Raw genomic sequence first — 14,184 nt, forward strand, 5'->3', positions numbered from 1 at the left:
AGCCATTACTTGTCAGAGCAAGGAGGTTTTGCGAATCCAGAGAATTATCAGAGCAGCTGTTGTGTTTCTTTTTAAGGTTTCTGGATCTTAACCAGGTCATTGGGATTCTTATTAGCTCTTGCAGGAAAAATAGAAGCTGCAGACCTGCTGTATGTGCAGTGGCTGTGTTCTGCTCTTCTGCATTTGAGCCAGGAGTTCAGCAGCTTTCCTCCTACTCCAAGCCAGACTGACACTTTGTCACTGATCCCCAGGGCACTGCCAGTGATGGGAAGAATTGCTCTAGGTTGTCCTACATGCTTTTATATATAAATAGGTGATCAACTCCTCCAGTTCTTTTTCAGGAGGGTGTCTGATGTGTTGCATGTTTTGCTCTTGCTGGTGAAATTGTTCCATGGATAGAGGAACTGACAGTTGCCTACAAAGCACATAAGTCAGGACATAAGGACCATGCTGCCATACCCAACTGAATTCTATCCTACTCCTTTGGGAGGAATCTTCCTTCAGCAGGAAGTTTTTCACACAAAGAGTGGTGACACACTGCAACAGGTTGCCCAAGGAGGTTGTGGATGCCCCATCCCTGGAAGGCATGCAAGGCCAGGCTGGATGTGGCTCTGGGCAGCCTGGTCTGGTGGTTGGCAACCCTGCACATAGCAGGGGGTTGGAACTGGATGATCATTGTGGTCCTTTTCAACCCAGGGCATTCTATGATTCTCTGGTTTTGTGATTCTATGATTTCTTTTTAAAACACCTCTTCTTTAAAAACAGAAGCCATTAAAAAATGCACTCATTGAGCAAAAATAGAAATAGAAGAGTACCAATGCACAATAGAAAATATTTTTGTTTTAATCCTTACTCCAAAAAAAGAGAGGATATGTTTAACCTGAAATGAATTTAACTGTCTATAAAACCTGCATAGATCTCAGCATATTCTTCAATTTAAGCATATGTTTTGCTGAATCAGGACATAAACTTCTGCTGAGCCCTTATGTAAAATTCGCTCTCAGAAAACTGGAGCTCAGCTTTGAATTCATTAGTAAGTGTAATTTAACATACTCTAATAGCGTAAGTGGAGATGCAATACGTGTACAAGAGAATATTATTTTTATTCTAATCTTAATTGATATTAGCCTGTTCTTACTTGGAAGGTCATTTATTACTGTCGGCCTGGATGAAAGAATGCATTTCATTGTATATTTTTTTCTGTTTTTCATGCATTTTAGAATCATAGAATTGAGTTGGAAGGAACACTTCAAGGCCATCTGCTCCAACTCCCCTGCAATGAACAGGGACACCCATATCTCCATCAGGTGCTCAGACCCTGACCAACCTGACCTTGAACATTTCCAGAGATGGGGCATTTAGTTCTTATTCCAGTTTGGGGATAGTATCTCCTTGAAGCATCTATTTTGTGCACAGCGTGGCTTTGCTTTCTACTTGGAGCCCTGAGATACTGTAGAAACAAGCTTCTGTAGATTGCAAGCAGGTCGTTTCTTTTTCTGAAATTTACTCCCTTTGTCTGCTTTCCTTTTCTTTCTTGCCCATAGTGGATTGCATGGATCCTACCTGCTCAGGACGAGGAGTGTGTGTGCGTGGAGAGTGTCACTGCTCTGTTGGCTGGGGAGGAACCAACTGCGAAACCCCAAGAGCCACGTGCCTGGACCAGTGCTCTGGTCATGGGACCTTCCTCCCTGATACTGGCCTCTGCAGCTGTGATCCTAACTGGACTGGCCACGACTGCTCAATCGGTAACGTCAGCGATGACTCGGGTTGTTTTTTGGTTTATTTAAACTTTGTAAAATATTCAGTCTCGGATCTGCAGAAATAACGCTACAAACGCGTTCCTGTAAAGCTCATGTAGGGCATGCCTGGAAGCAGAAATGCCATGGCTCAACTACATAAATAATTCTGCTTCTATAGCTGAGCAAAGAGCGATATAATAAATAACCCCATTAAAGCCACGTAGGCTTGCTATAGTATGTTATATTGCTATGCATGTAATTGATGGTCTACATATAACTGCTTGTTCTGGTGTTGGTTTTTGATGAATCCTCGTAGCCAACAAAGGCTCTGTTTTGATTTTTAGAAGATAACTAAATATTCTTTAGGTTGCTGTAAACAACAAGAAAAGAGGTGCCAGATCTGTAGATCTCTTTTCCTTTCAAGGTTTAAATGCTGTGATTTTCTAGGCTCAACTGGAGTAGGATGAGTGTCACATGAGGTTTGTATTAAAACATTGTAAGCACTGTCCCTTATCAAGTGAATAAGAAGTTAACTGAGTAGGATTGGATACCACAGGCACCAAGAAGGCAGATTTTTATAGGCAATTTTGTGCAAAGGTCTCAAAATGTGAAATTCCTTCATTCCTTGTCTAAATGGACATCATGCTCAAAATCTGCATCTGGTATCTGAAGGGGAGGCTAAGGAAAAAGTGTTCAAGAGCTTTTCTTTTTTACTTCCAAATGCAGCTAGCTTTTAGATGCCATACTGAAGAATGCTATAATACATTAAATAATCAGAGCCTATGGGGCATTAGTCTTTTGGCTTGTGAATACTGTGCTCACAGATAAAAGATCACAGCAATAACAGCTTCTTTACCTTAAATAGATGGGGTGGAACTAGGCCAAAAATCCAGGGCAGCTCTGGTTAGGCAATGAAATGGAATGAATTTTCACACACACAAAAAAAACTATTAGGAGACTGGGTGTAGTAGAAAAATTGCACAAACAACATTTTCACTGAGGAATTACTGTAATCTGTATAAGAAATCAGGTTAAATTGCTTGCAGGTATTGTAAGAGAGTGACTTCCAAGGATAGGGCAAACCGAATAAGCTCTTGAAAAAGATATGAAAAAAAAAAGCTTCTGTACAATAATCATTCAGGTTAGATGTCATGTTAGGAAGCTTGTCCTATGGTAAAATCGACTGGGCTGAGGAATACAGCAAAAAGGAGTCCTCCTTTTTGCTTCAGCTAAAACTATACTGATCAAAACTTCAACAAATGTAGAGGGGGAAGCTGTTGGGCATTGATAGGAGGATACATTTGGTGTCAGACTTTTCCTTTTCCCACATTAATGTCTTCAGTTCCATACTCTGTGAAGTGCATTTATAAGACCACAGGAAGGGAGATGGTAGCAGTGTATTTCTAGTGATTTTGTAGCGTGGTTCATAATAATTGAGTCATTATTCTGAGTTTATGTGGAGGTTTAGGGGTTGCAGGGATGGATTTAGAAAAATGTTCATTTCTACACGCAAATAGAACTTGTTTCCCATTGTTAACCTGCAGGGTCGTGTTCAGATGATTTATAAGCTTTCTTTATACTACTTTTATAAATCCATCTAGTGCAAACTTTCTTTGGCAGTGTGAGGTTATTTGAGACAAACTTGAGCATCATTCCAAGACCTTTTTCCTCACCAAGCTGCTTGTAACATTCAGGTTATTGTGCCTCACAGCTAAAATCACAGCTAAGGTGATTTGTAAACTTCCATTTCTAACCCAGACCTTTCCACTGAATTGATGACTTGATTTGAAAGACAGATTTACTCACAGGATGTGTAGTACCCTTCTTGCATGATTAAAACAGAGTGAGCAAGTGTGTTAGTACATGTGGAACTGGTGCCCAGAGTGGGCAGTAGGTGGTCTTCGAAAGAGTCTAAGAGAGGCAGACATTATTGTTCTGTAAAATAGGTACAAATCGTGGAAAAATTATTAAGTGAAATACTTAAGTACTTGCATAAATCAGCCCCAGTTCAGCAAAGCAGTTAGAATTGTGTTTATGCCAGTGAAATCCATAGGACTGTGCCTACAGTGGGTTTTCCAGCTCATAACATCTTCAAGTCAAGGCTATTAGCTATCTGAAAGATATGTTGTGTTCTTTTAGGAGGCATCAGCCAGTATGGAAGGAGATAGGAGAAAGTCTTTGGATCACAGACTCATAGAACATTTTGGGTTGGAAGCAACCTTAAAGATCATTCAGTTCCAACCCCCTGCTGTTGTCAGGTGTCACTGTCACACCTAGAAAGTAAGACTAGGCTATCTCTGAACCTTAGACTCAATGTTTCCAATAAGTAGATGTGTTTCACCTGTCTTTAGAGGCAACCTTAGAGAAATATACCTTGCTGCATGAAACCCTTTATTTTTTTCACGTAATAGTAATATTAGATTCTTCTTTTTCCTGCTTGTGTATCTTTTTTCATTCCGCCTTGCCTTTCTCATCATAGACAAGCTGTACAACTCAATTTCTCGCGTGTTCTGCTCTACAGTATATTGTAGAAGTAATAACGTGTCTTTTTAAATTATTTTTTAGCTTTATGTGTGTGCCAGTACATCCATAGCACCACAGAATTTTCACTCTAGAAAAATGCTTCCTTCGCATGCTTCCCTTTCTCATACAAGGCATAGAGTCCTCTCCCCCTCAGTATGTTGTTCTTCTTTGGTAGATTGCCTAGTATAAAGTCTTTTAGTGAAAGGCAGAGAGATAAGTCCAATGAGAACCTGTATGCAGACGAAATGGGCATTTTGAGTTCTCTCTAGAGAGAATGAAATCTCTTACCTTTCGCACCCTTGTGCTGTTGTACAAGCAAATACAAAAAGGTCCTTTATAATCCAATTCAGCTAAAAAGTCCGGGGCAATGCTTTGCACAAGAAGGCTAACTGAGGAACCACTCATCTTAACCCCTTTTCTCCAGAGCCTCCTATTACAGATCCTCTGTATCTTCAGCTTTTGGCATGCTATCTCCCCCTTAATGAGCCCTAGCAAAGGACTTGTCCCTAAGCATGGCAGCTAATAAAGCCATTATAAGGCAGCTCTCTTAACCTCATATTGTCTGGGTATAGCAAGAAGAGGGAAATGCCCCATGCTGAAACATGAAAACGAATTTAATATGTAATGGAGTCTCAAGCTTCACCTATTTAAGATGGACCAAATATTTGTGGCTAACTAAGAGGCAACAAAACACATTACAGTAAGACATTCTTGCTGCAGGTGAGCCATGTTGACTGTGTTTGGGAAATGCTGCTTCCCACAGGGATCTCAGTGATGCATCACTACAATCCCAGACCCATCAAAGCAGTATTATGTTTGGATCCACAATCATGCTTACAGGAATTATGTTATCTGATGTTGTCCTTTGCTTTCCTCAGATTTAAAGCGATGATTTCACACTATTCTTTATTTGGCAATTGACATTTGGCATGCAAGATACTTGCTAGAATCATCTGAAAATTGATTATACAAAGCATATTACATCTCTGTGTAATAAGTATACTGATTATTTTTTTCTGGACAGTTGATAATGATTGTACATTGACCTGCATACAGGCAAGGATTTATTCTCAGTCACTCATTCACTTTTTACACAGCTGAGATTCCTTAACACCAGATTGTACATTTAATGATAAGAGTTGGCAATGGAAACTGGGATTTTACTGGGACTCAAAAAAAAAAAAAAAGAAAAAAAAAAAAAGAAAAAAGAAATTACAGACTGAAAAGACTAAGAGAGCATTCCTGGAGAAAGATTGAGGCTGAGCTTGGGTGCTTGTAGCTCGTGAAATCAAGTAGTTTGATCCTATCCAGAGCTTCTCTCACCACTTCTGCTGCTAGCAGTGTTTCTGAGTATATGTCATTTGAGTTTATGACTACCCCTGTTCCCCTCTGTGACTTTTAGGAAATACTACTATCCATTGATTTGCTGCCAGACTTCATGAGGTCTACACTCATAAAGATGTTGATGCATTTACAATTTACCTTAAGCAAATGCAGATTATCTTACTGTGATGTTGTGTTGCAGAGAACTTTTTCACAGCTTCTAAGATATTCCAGTGTCTAGAGATGTGTCTTCTATTTTCTGGGAGAGAATCCCAATGACCAGGTCAGTGCAGATGCTATAGGCAGTCATCATCTCAAAGTGATGAACGAACAGGTAGGAGCAATCCAAAGGGATGACAGAGATTTCACAGCCTGAGTCTTAGTGTTCATTGATCATTTTGCCAAAGCACAGAATGCCGAAGCACAGTTTGAGAGGGAGACAGATCTTCTCATCATCCATCCCCTTAGCATTTCTTAATGGTCTGACCACCATGCTTGGAACAGAAAATCTGGAGATCAGGGTTAAAGGGTCTCAACTCCAGCTCCCTGCTCATCTGAATTTGTTTTCTAGGTCTTCAGCACTTAGTTAGGATTTATACATTTCACTTCTGGAGATGACTGCCAAAATTTTAGGCACTTATCCTAGCCACACTTACTGTGGCTGGAAATGTTATAAATGTCCTTGATGTTTTTTGATCAAGTTCAGTTTCATGCCGTCCCCTGCTGCCTTAAAACTTCCTTTAGCATTACCAATTTAGCAGAACAGTTGTCCTAGAGAAGAGAAACATATGCAGAAGACTGTTCCAATTGTAGTTAAGTGAAAATCCTTGAAAGAAAGCTTAATTGAGTCCTCATTGATTTAGCTGCCTCCGTATCTGGGTAATTCATGTTCCTTTGGAGCTGTCTGGGTTTCAGCTTTTCAGAGCTCCTCAGTTCTGCCAAATAACTGCAGAAGTCACAGCAGGCATCATGATCACAGATTCCTCAGGAGAGAAGCAATTACAGAGCTGTGGCATTTAACATTGAAAAAAAAAAAGAAAGAAAGAAAATTGCCTCTTTAGCCTATGTGACCTGTTAAAAAACAGTAGTGATCGCATCTGTAACACAACGATCATACTATTTGGATGTTCATAGCCAGAGGGTTGGTGACAATGGCTCTATGTCCAGGTGGAGTCCGGTCACATGTGGTGTCCCCCAGGGTCCATCTTGGGACCAATGCTCCTTAACATCTTTATCATTGACAAAGATAGTGGCATTGAGTGTACCCTTGGTGTGTTTGCAGATAACACTAAATTTAGTGGTGCAGTTGACACAATACAAAGGAGGGACACCGTTCAGAGAGATCTGGACATGCTCGAAAAGTGTACACACAAGAATCTAATGAGGTTTAACAAGGCCAAGTGCAAGGTATTGCTCTTGAATCGAGGCATTCCCAGATATGAGTACAGACTGGAAGAAAAACTCATTGAGAGCAGACTTGCTGAGAAAGACTTGAGAATTCTGGTGAATGAAGAACTGGACATGAGCCAGCAGTGTGTGCTTGCAGCCCAGAGTAGCCAATACTATTCTGGACTGTATCAACAGAGAGGTGGCAGAGGGCAAGAGAATTGAGCATGTTCAGTTTGGAGAAGAGAAGGCTCCAGGGAGATCTTGTTGTGAACTTCCAGTAGTGAAGGATGCTTTAAAGCAGGAGGGATGCTGATTTTTTCTGTGCTCTGGTAGTGACGGGACAAGGAGTAATGGATTTAAACTAAAAGAGTGGAGATTTAGGTTAGACATCAAGAAGAAATTCTTTACTTGGAAGGGTGAGACACTGGCATATCTGCCCAGAGAGACTGTGGTTGCCCTATCCCTGAAGGCATTCAAAACCAGGTTGAATGGGGCCCTGAATTAGTGACTGATTTAGTGGTTGGCAATCCAGTCCACAGCAAGGGGTTGGAACTGAATGATCTTTAAGGACCCCTCCAACCTAAGTCATTGTATGATTCTGTGATTCAGTGGTTTGTAGGTATGCCCAGATAAACCCAGCCTCTTTGCAGTGGGAAATAGTGCGGGTCTCCATAGGGCAGGCAGAAGACCAGGTATTTATCCACTAGTTGAAAAGCAGTCCTCCGTGGCTTCACTGCTTTTCGTAGTCCAGAAAGTTGGATCAAGAGTAAAATTAGCATGGTGCACATACCCATCTTTCTCTTTGCAGGGAAAATGTTTTAAATTTATTGCACAGCACATTGAAGTCAATGGAAAAGCTCCTGTTTGTAGGAGTATGGGTCAATTCATGTCCATTTACAAGTAATGTTTAGATTTAAGATTTTATATCAGCTAATGACAGTGGCTGGATTTTTTAGTACCAGTTTTGTTGTAAGAATTAACAGTGGAGAAAATATTTCGGAAAGCACCCAATAGACCACCACAAAGTTGTGCAGTTCATTGAATTACACATTTTTTCTACATTCTCATCAGTAGATAAGGAGACCAAAAGGAACAAATTTTTAAAGAGGAAAGCCAGAGTAAGTGCATCTTTATTTTCCAATACCTTTTCCCATCTGAAATTGTGCAGATTATCGCATGCCTGTGCACACATACACACAGAAAAATAGTTCTCATATATCTTACCAGACAACGTCATATCCCATTGGTCAAACAGCAAGAGGGTTAACACAATATGTGTGATAAAAATTGATTTCCTTGGGCTTATTGGTGTCAACCTTACAAAACAAAGTCTAATGTTAAATTCATGTCATGCCCAAGGCCACCAAGATAAAAAATCCATCCTCGAAAAATGTTCACATAATTCCTCCTCTAGAACATCATTTTCTTCATTTAGAGGTAAGGATGTCTCTGTAAAAACTGGATGTTACATCAGCTGTCGCATGGAATAGGTCTGTTCCTCTCTAAATTAGAGTTGCTTCCCATTAATGCCTGGGAAATCACTGGTTTGTCTTTTTCTTAGGTTTAGAATACATACAAGGGAGAACAAGAGAACTAAACTTCAGAATATGCCATATGAAACTGATGAAGATCCATATATTTTAGATCTTAATGACTCAAGGGAAAGAAGAGCAACAAGCTGTATGGCAGTGTAAATGATCTGCCTTAAGCTAGGAGCTTGTTCTTCTCATATCTCTTGGAGTTCAGTGAGAAACATTAGTCTGGGGCAACTGAAATTACGGGCTTCAAAAGTAGACTTCACGAGATAGCATCAAAATCTGATCTGGTTCAATACTCAAGTTGCAAACCTATTCCCCAAAGCCTTACTTTGTCTCTTAACAGTCACTGAAAGCCAGGAAATGTTTTGTACCAGCAGAGATTTCATCCTCAGCCTTCCAGAACTATAGCATGCTGATCTGTGAACTTGTGATCTTCCCCATTTTATTTGTGTGCTGAGAAGTTTTCTCTCTGAGGGAATAAAGTATGTGCAGCACCGAGCTCATACACAAGGCTGTCAGAGGCTCTGCTTTGTGAATTGGGAAGCAATAAGCGAATTGCAAAACACAAAAGTGTTAACAAGAAACTTATCATTGCACAACATAAAGTGCTTGATGCCATTTGGATTGTGAGTGCAGACTTTAGCCTATCCGTTCCCAAGGTGAACTCCCCCTTTAAAGTCTTCTAGGGTTTTTATTATTAAAAATAATAATTAAAAAAAAAAAAAAACAGAAAAAAAGGCCAAAACATATGAAATAAAAATATTCAGGAATACCCTTTCACTCCCTTTCCCTGTGTGTAGAGACCCCCATGTGGTGGGAAAAAAAAAGGAAATATTTGAGATGAGCTGTAGTTATTTTTGCTGGGAGTCCACTTCTTCAAGGGTCGGAATATCTTTGTGGTTAGTAGATGAAAAAAAAAAAAAAATCCACATGGTAAGGGAGGGGAAAAATATCCCAGTAAAACAGAAAGTGGAATCATAGAACCATAAAATCACCAAAGTTAGAAAAGACCTCCAAGTTTGTGCAGTCCAACCGTCCACCTACCACCACCATTTCCCACTAAACCACGTCCCTCAGTACAACATCTGAATGTTTCTTGAATATCTGCAGGGATGGTGACTCCACCACCTCCCTGGGCAGCCCATTCCAGAACCTGACCGCTTGTTTGGAGAAGAAAGTTTTCCTAACATCCAACTTGAATCTCCCCTGGCACAACTTGATGCCATTCCCTCTAGTCCTATCTCTAGTTACACAGGAAAAGAGGCCAACCCCCACCTCACCACAACCTCCTTTTAAGTAGTTAAAGTCTCCCCTGAGACTCCTCTTCTCCAGACTAAACAATTCCTGCTCCCTCAGCTGCTCCTCGTAAGACTTGTACAACTTGTGTTTCAAACATGAATTTACACTTACAGCCTGATCGTTGAAAAATAGGCTTAGTTCATTCCCCTGGGCAACCAGAGATCCATCAAACTTCTTTCATCTTTGGGATCTGTTTAGAATCTTACTTCTAGTCACTTCTCGCAGCAGTGTTGATCAGATACTGGGACCAAGGGAGAGACCGAAGGAACTTAAAACTTGCCTTCTAGCTTTTATTTCAAACTTGGCCAAAAGCAGTGGAAGTGGTGATGTCATCGTCTGTCTCTGGCCATTAGATCACAAGATGTTTGGTCTGATTAGATCATGTCTCAAGCTTAGAACAGTGTAGGTTCAGTGATGTGAGAAGCAGTCCCAGGTCTTCAATGACCTTAGGCTTCTTTCTCTCATATCAGTTCTTCTAGCATCAGTTTCAAGTTATGGACCCCTCAAAGGGCCATAGGAATCTGTTCCATTTTTCTGTTTATTTTCTATGATAATTAGAGCTAATTCCCAGCACGCCAGTTTTAGTTTAACATTCTTTCCTATCTCCAGTGTGACCTCAGCAGTCACACCATGAGCTCAAAAGTTCTTTTAGTTGAATCAATTATCTTCTGTGTTGTGGAGTTTTCTGGCTGAAAGCAGCATGATATACCAGACCATGTTACCCATGTTAACTTGGGTAATATAAAGAATAAAGGATTTACAGCACCACAACAAGCTGCTACATTCCGTGGCTAAATCAAGTCAGTGTTAAAACAGTGTGTTTTGAGGATGGCTAAGCAATTTGCTTGATTGCTTGTATCACTGAAAATGTATGCATCTCTGATGACCAAATTTTGGCTACTTCTCCGTTTTTGAATGGAGGAGCCTTACAGTTTCTAGACTTACATCTTTTGACCACATAGATGCCCTCAAAGTTTTGTGAGTCTAGAGCCTGGCTTCAGAATATTTCCTCTTTTGATAATAATATTGCTGGAATATCAACAAGATGGATACTCGTGTGTAGTTAGGCTATGCCTGTCATCTCCCCTGGTGGAGTTAAATCAAGACTCTACCCTTTAACTTCACTTATTTGTCTGGGAAAGGATGGTCCTACCTACCATGGCATGGCTTCTGCACTGGCATTAAGTCAGTTCCATGTTGGTGATGGTGGTTCCTGCCACTGTGACCCTACGCTCTGACCCTACTGGAGTTCGTGTTGTCTAGAGCATGAAACCCTTCTGCAATGTGTTTCTGGGTGTTTTCAGCTTTCTGAAGTCATGTTTTGTCCCAGTATAAAATGGATGAGACAAAACATTAGGGGCAAATATCTCAGAGTCAGTAAAATAGAATAATATAACCTAGAATAGAATAAAGTAACCTAAGACCAGAGATCATCATGCAGTGTATCAATGGCTGTTGAAGACTGGTAATCCATGATGTAATAGCCTGACTGAAGTGTATACAGTGGATTTAGTATTACTTATCTGCCCCCTATGAGTTCCATAATGTTCATGCTCTAAAAGCTACCATCACAATTTGCACTAATGAGCACCTTTCTAATGATCTTGACAGATAAAAATTTGAAAGGGTTTTGGAGAGAGCATTTCTTTTCCATAAAGGTAGTCCTTCCAGACCAGTGTGGAGGCATATGTCAGCTCCACACATTCCATAAGTGTTCAGTGTCTCTTTCTGACAAAGCAAGGAGAAATAACAATGATGTTTCAAAGTTCATAGAAGCATAGAATCATAGAATGGCCTGGGTTGAAATGGACCACAGTGATCATCTAGTTTCAACCCCCCTGCTATGTGCAGGATCACCAACCACCAGACCAGGCTGCCCAGAGCCACATCCAGCCTGGCCTTGAATGCCTTCCAGGGATGGAGCATCCACAACCTCCTTGTGCAACCTGTTCCAGTGCCTCACCACCCTCTATGTGAAATATTTCCTCCTAAAGTTCTCCAGTAAAAAGTTGTCTGAGGTAAAAGAAAAACCTGTATAGTGCTGAGCTCAGAGTTAGGAAAACTCAAGCAAATCTTGTAATTACTTATGCACACACATTAGAAAGTGCTGTTAAATTTATTTTAGACAAAACCAAACTGCACAGAATTAAGAAATAAATTAGTGCTTTTTAATCATTGTAAGCATGAACAAAAGGCTTTACTGTCAAATGATCTCTTTATGGACACTGGGAGGAAATTAACATCAGCCTAGAGAAGAATCCATGTTAGGAACTCCATTTAATACTGTAGGAATTGTTTTTTCTCTGGGAAGCTTTAACTCACATCCTGGAAAGTACAGAGATCTAATTGAACTTCAAAGAGGAAAACATAATCCTGTACTTTGGGATATTTATTTTCATTCAGCAAATCTTAGCTCCGAGACTGAAGGCTGTCAGTACCTGGCATTTCATGTCCTGCTATTCAACAGCAAGACACAGTTTCAAATAAAGTTCAGAATAATAAATAAAGGGAAGATTGACAGGAATACAAAAGTAAATCACAGCTGTAGAGGAGATGCCACAGACAAAATGTGATAGTCAGTCGCTAACATTTAAGGCAAGGATGAAAATTGGGTATAAATAGTGTAGAAAATAGAGGCAGATAAAATACAGCAGACCAGTTTAATGGAATTTCATCTCACAGAGTTACAGCATTTCAGATGGAAACTGGAAAACCTTTATGCAAATATGGAGCAAGCTGAAATTGCACTTCTAAGGGAAATGGTTTTTTTTCTTAAATTCATGGCAACTGTACCACTATACATTTTGCAGCCATGTAGGTTGGCTAAGAGCTAAAGCTAAGAGCTTTGATCCATTGCCATGGAGATTGCTAATGACTCCTGTTCTCACTGTTGCTATTCCCCACGAGTCCCCCTATGCTAGGTGCTGTACATTTACGGCACAAAAGACTCAGTCTTGAACAAGCAGATATAAGTGGAAGGAAATGACCAAACCCAACTCATTCTTTGCTCCTTATGGAGTTCAAAGGCAGTTCCCAGGGCACTTATGAGGCAACTCTCCTGGATCTGCCCAGCACCAGGTGAGCAGCTGCTCTGAGGACTTTTAATCTCCAAGCTAGCTCAGAGCCACTGAGATTCCTGAACCAAGGCCCCAGAGAGATGACAACTAGAAAGGGATTTGCAGAAACCTTGTATTTAACTGAAAGGCTCCTTATGCAAGCAAAGATCTGAATAACAAGACAAGACTGGAGGAAAGAGCTGAAGCAGAATTAAGCTTTTGTCTTGGCTGAGGGACAGATAGGTGCCTTCTTTTATTAGACATTTCCACCAAACTTGGTCCTGCATAAGTGCTCCTGCAGGGCTTCAGGTGCAGCAGGTTAAAACCTAGGTGTCCCAAATCACCCTTTGAAGCCCTGCTGCAGCTTTACCCAGTGAGGAATGATAGCAGAGCTGATGGATTCATTTTCTGTCTCTGGAGGGCATCCTTTAATCTCAATTTCATCATTCATGGAAAGAAAAGACATAACTGCTACCTGAACTATTACCTTACAGGTATATTCTGAGCTGTGTAACTGAGATCCTTGAGCAGGGTGGAAAATTGTCTCAGTAGCAGCAGTTCAACTGCTCCTCCATCATATTTGAGAAGTCGTGGCTGTCAGGTGAGGTCCCGGACGATTGGAGGAAGGGTCACGTCACTCCCATTTACAAGAAGGGGAGCAGGGAGGACCCGGGTAACTACAGGCCGGTGAGTCTCACCTCCGTGCCTGGGAAGATTATGGAACAGATCCTCCTGGACAATATGCTTGATCACATAAAGAACGAGCACGTGATCCTAGATAGCCAGCATGGCTTCACCAGGGGAAGGTCATGCTTAACTAATCTTGTGGCCTTCTATGATGGAGTGACGGCATTGGTGGACGAAGGGAAGGCAACTGATGTCATTTACCTGGACCTGAGCAAGGCCTTTGACATGGTCCCCCATCACATCCTCATCTCCAAACTGGAGGGAAGTGGATTTGACGGGTGGACAACTAGATGGATAAGCAATTGGTTGAAAGGCCGCAGACAGAGGGTGGTGGTCAATGGCTCTATGTCCAGGTGGAGGCCGGTAACGAGCGGTGTCCCTCAAGGGTCTGTCTTGGGACCGGTGCTCTTTAACATCTTTATTAATGACATCGATGAGGGAATGGAGTGCACCCTCAGCAAGTTTGCTGATGACACCAAGCTGAGTGGTGCAGTCGATACGGTGGAGGGAATGGAGGCCATTCAGAGGGACCTTGACAGGCTGGAAAGCTGGGCTCGGGTGAACCTAATGAGGTTCAATAAGGCAAAGTGCAAGGTTTTGCACTTGGGCCGGAAGAACCCCAGGCACCTG

The 14,184-nt window shown here is 41.2% G+C and overlaps 1 protein-coding gene across 3 annotated transcripts in view; it reads left to right on the plus strand.

The window, feature by feature from the left end:
* The window catches only part of TENM4 (teneurin transmembrane protein 4), a 750,922-nt gene that overhangs the window by 604,128 nt on the left and 132,610 nt on the right, over positions 1 to 14,184 (plus strand). For all 3 annotated transcript variants that reach the window (XM_090134119.1, XM_090134120.1, XM_031595483.2), the window contains one exon: positions 1,545 to 1,745. In XM_090134119.1, coding sequence (XP_089990245.1) covers positions 1,545 to 1,745 — 201 coding nt within the window. The remainder of the gene's footprint in view (positions 1 to 1,544; positions 1,746 to 14,184) is intronic.

The sequence above is a fragment of the Phasianus colchicus genome, chromosome 1, assembly GCF_987193195.1.
Source record: "Phasianus colchicus chromosome 1, bPhaCol1.hap1.1, whole genome shotgun sequence".
Taxonomy (NCBI): Eukaryota; Metazoa; Chordata; class Aves; order Galliformes; family Phasianidae; genus Phasianus; species Phasianus colchicus.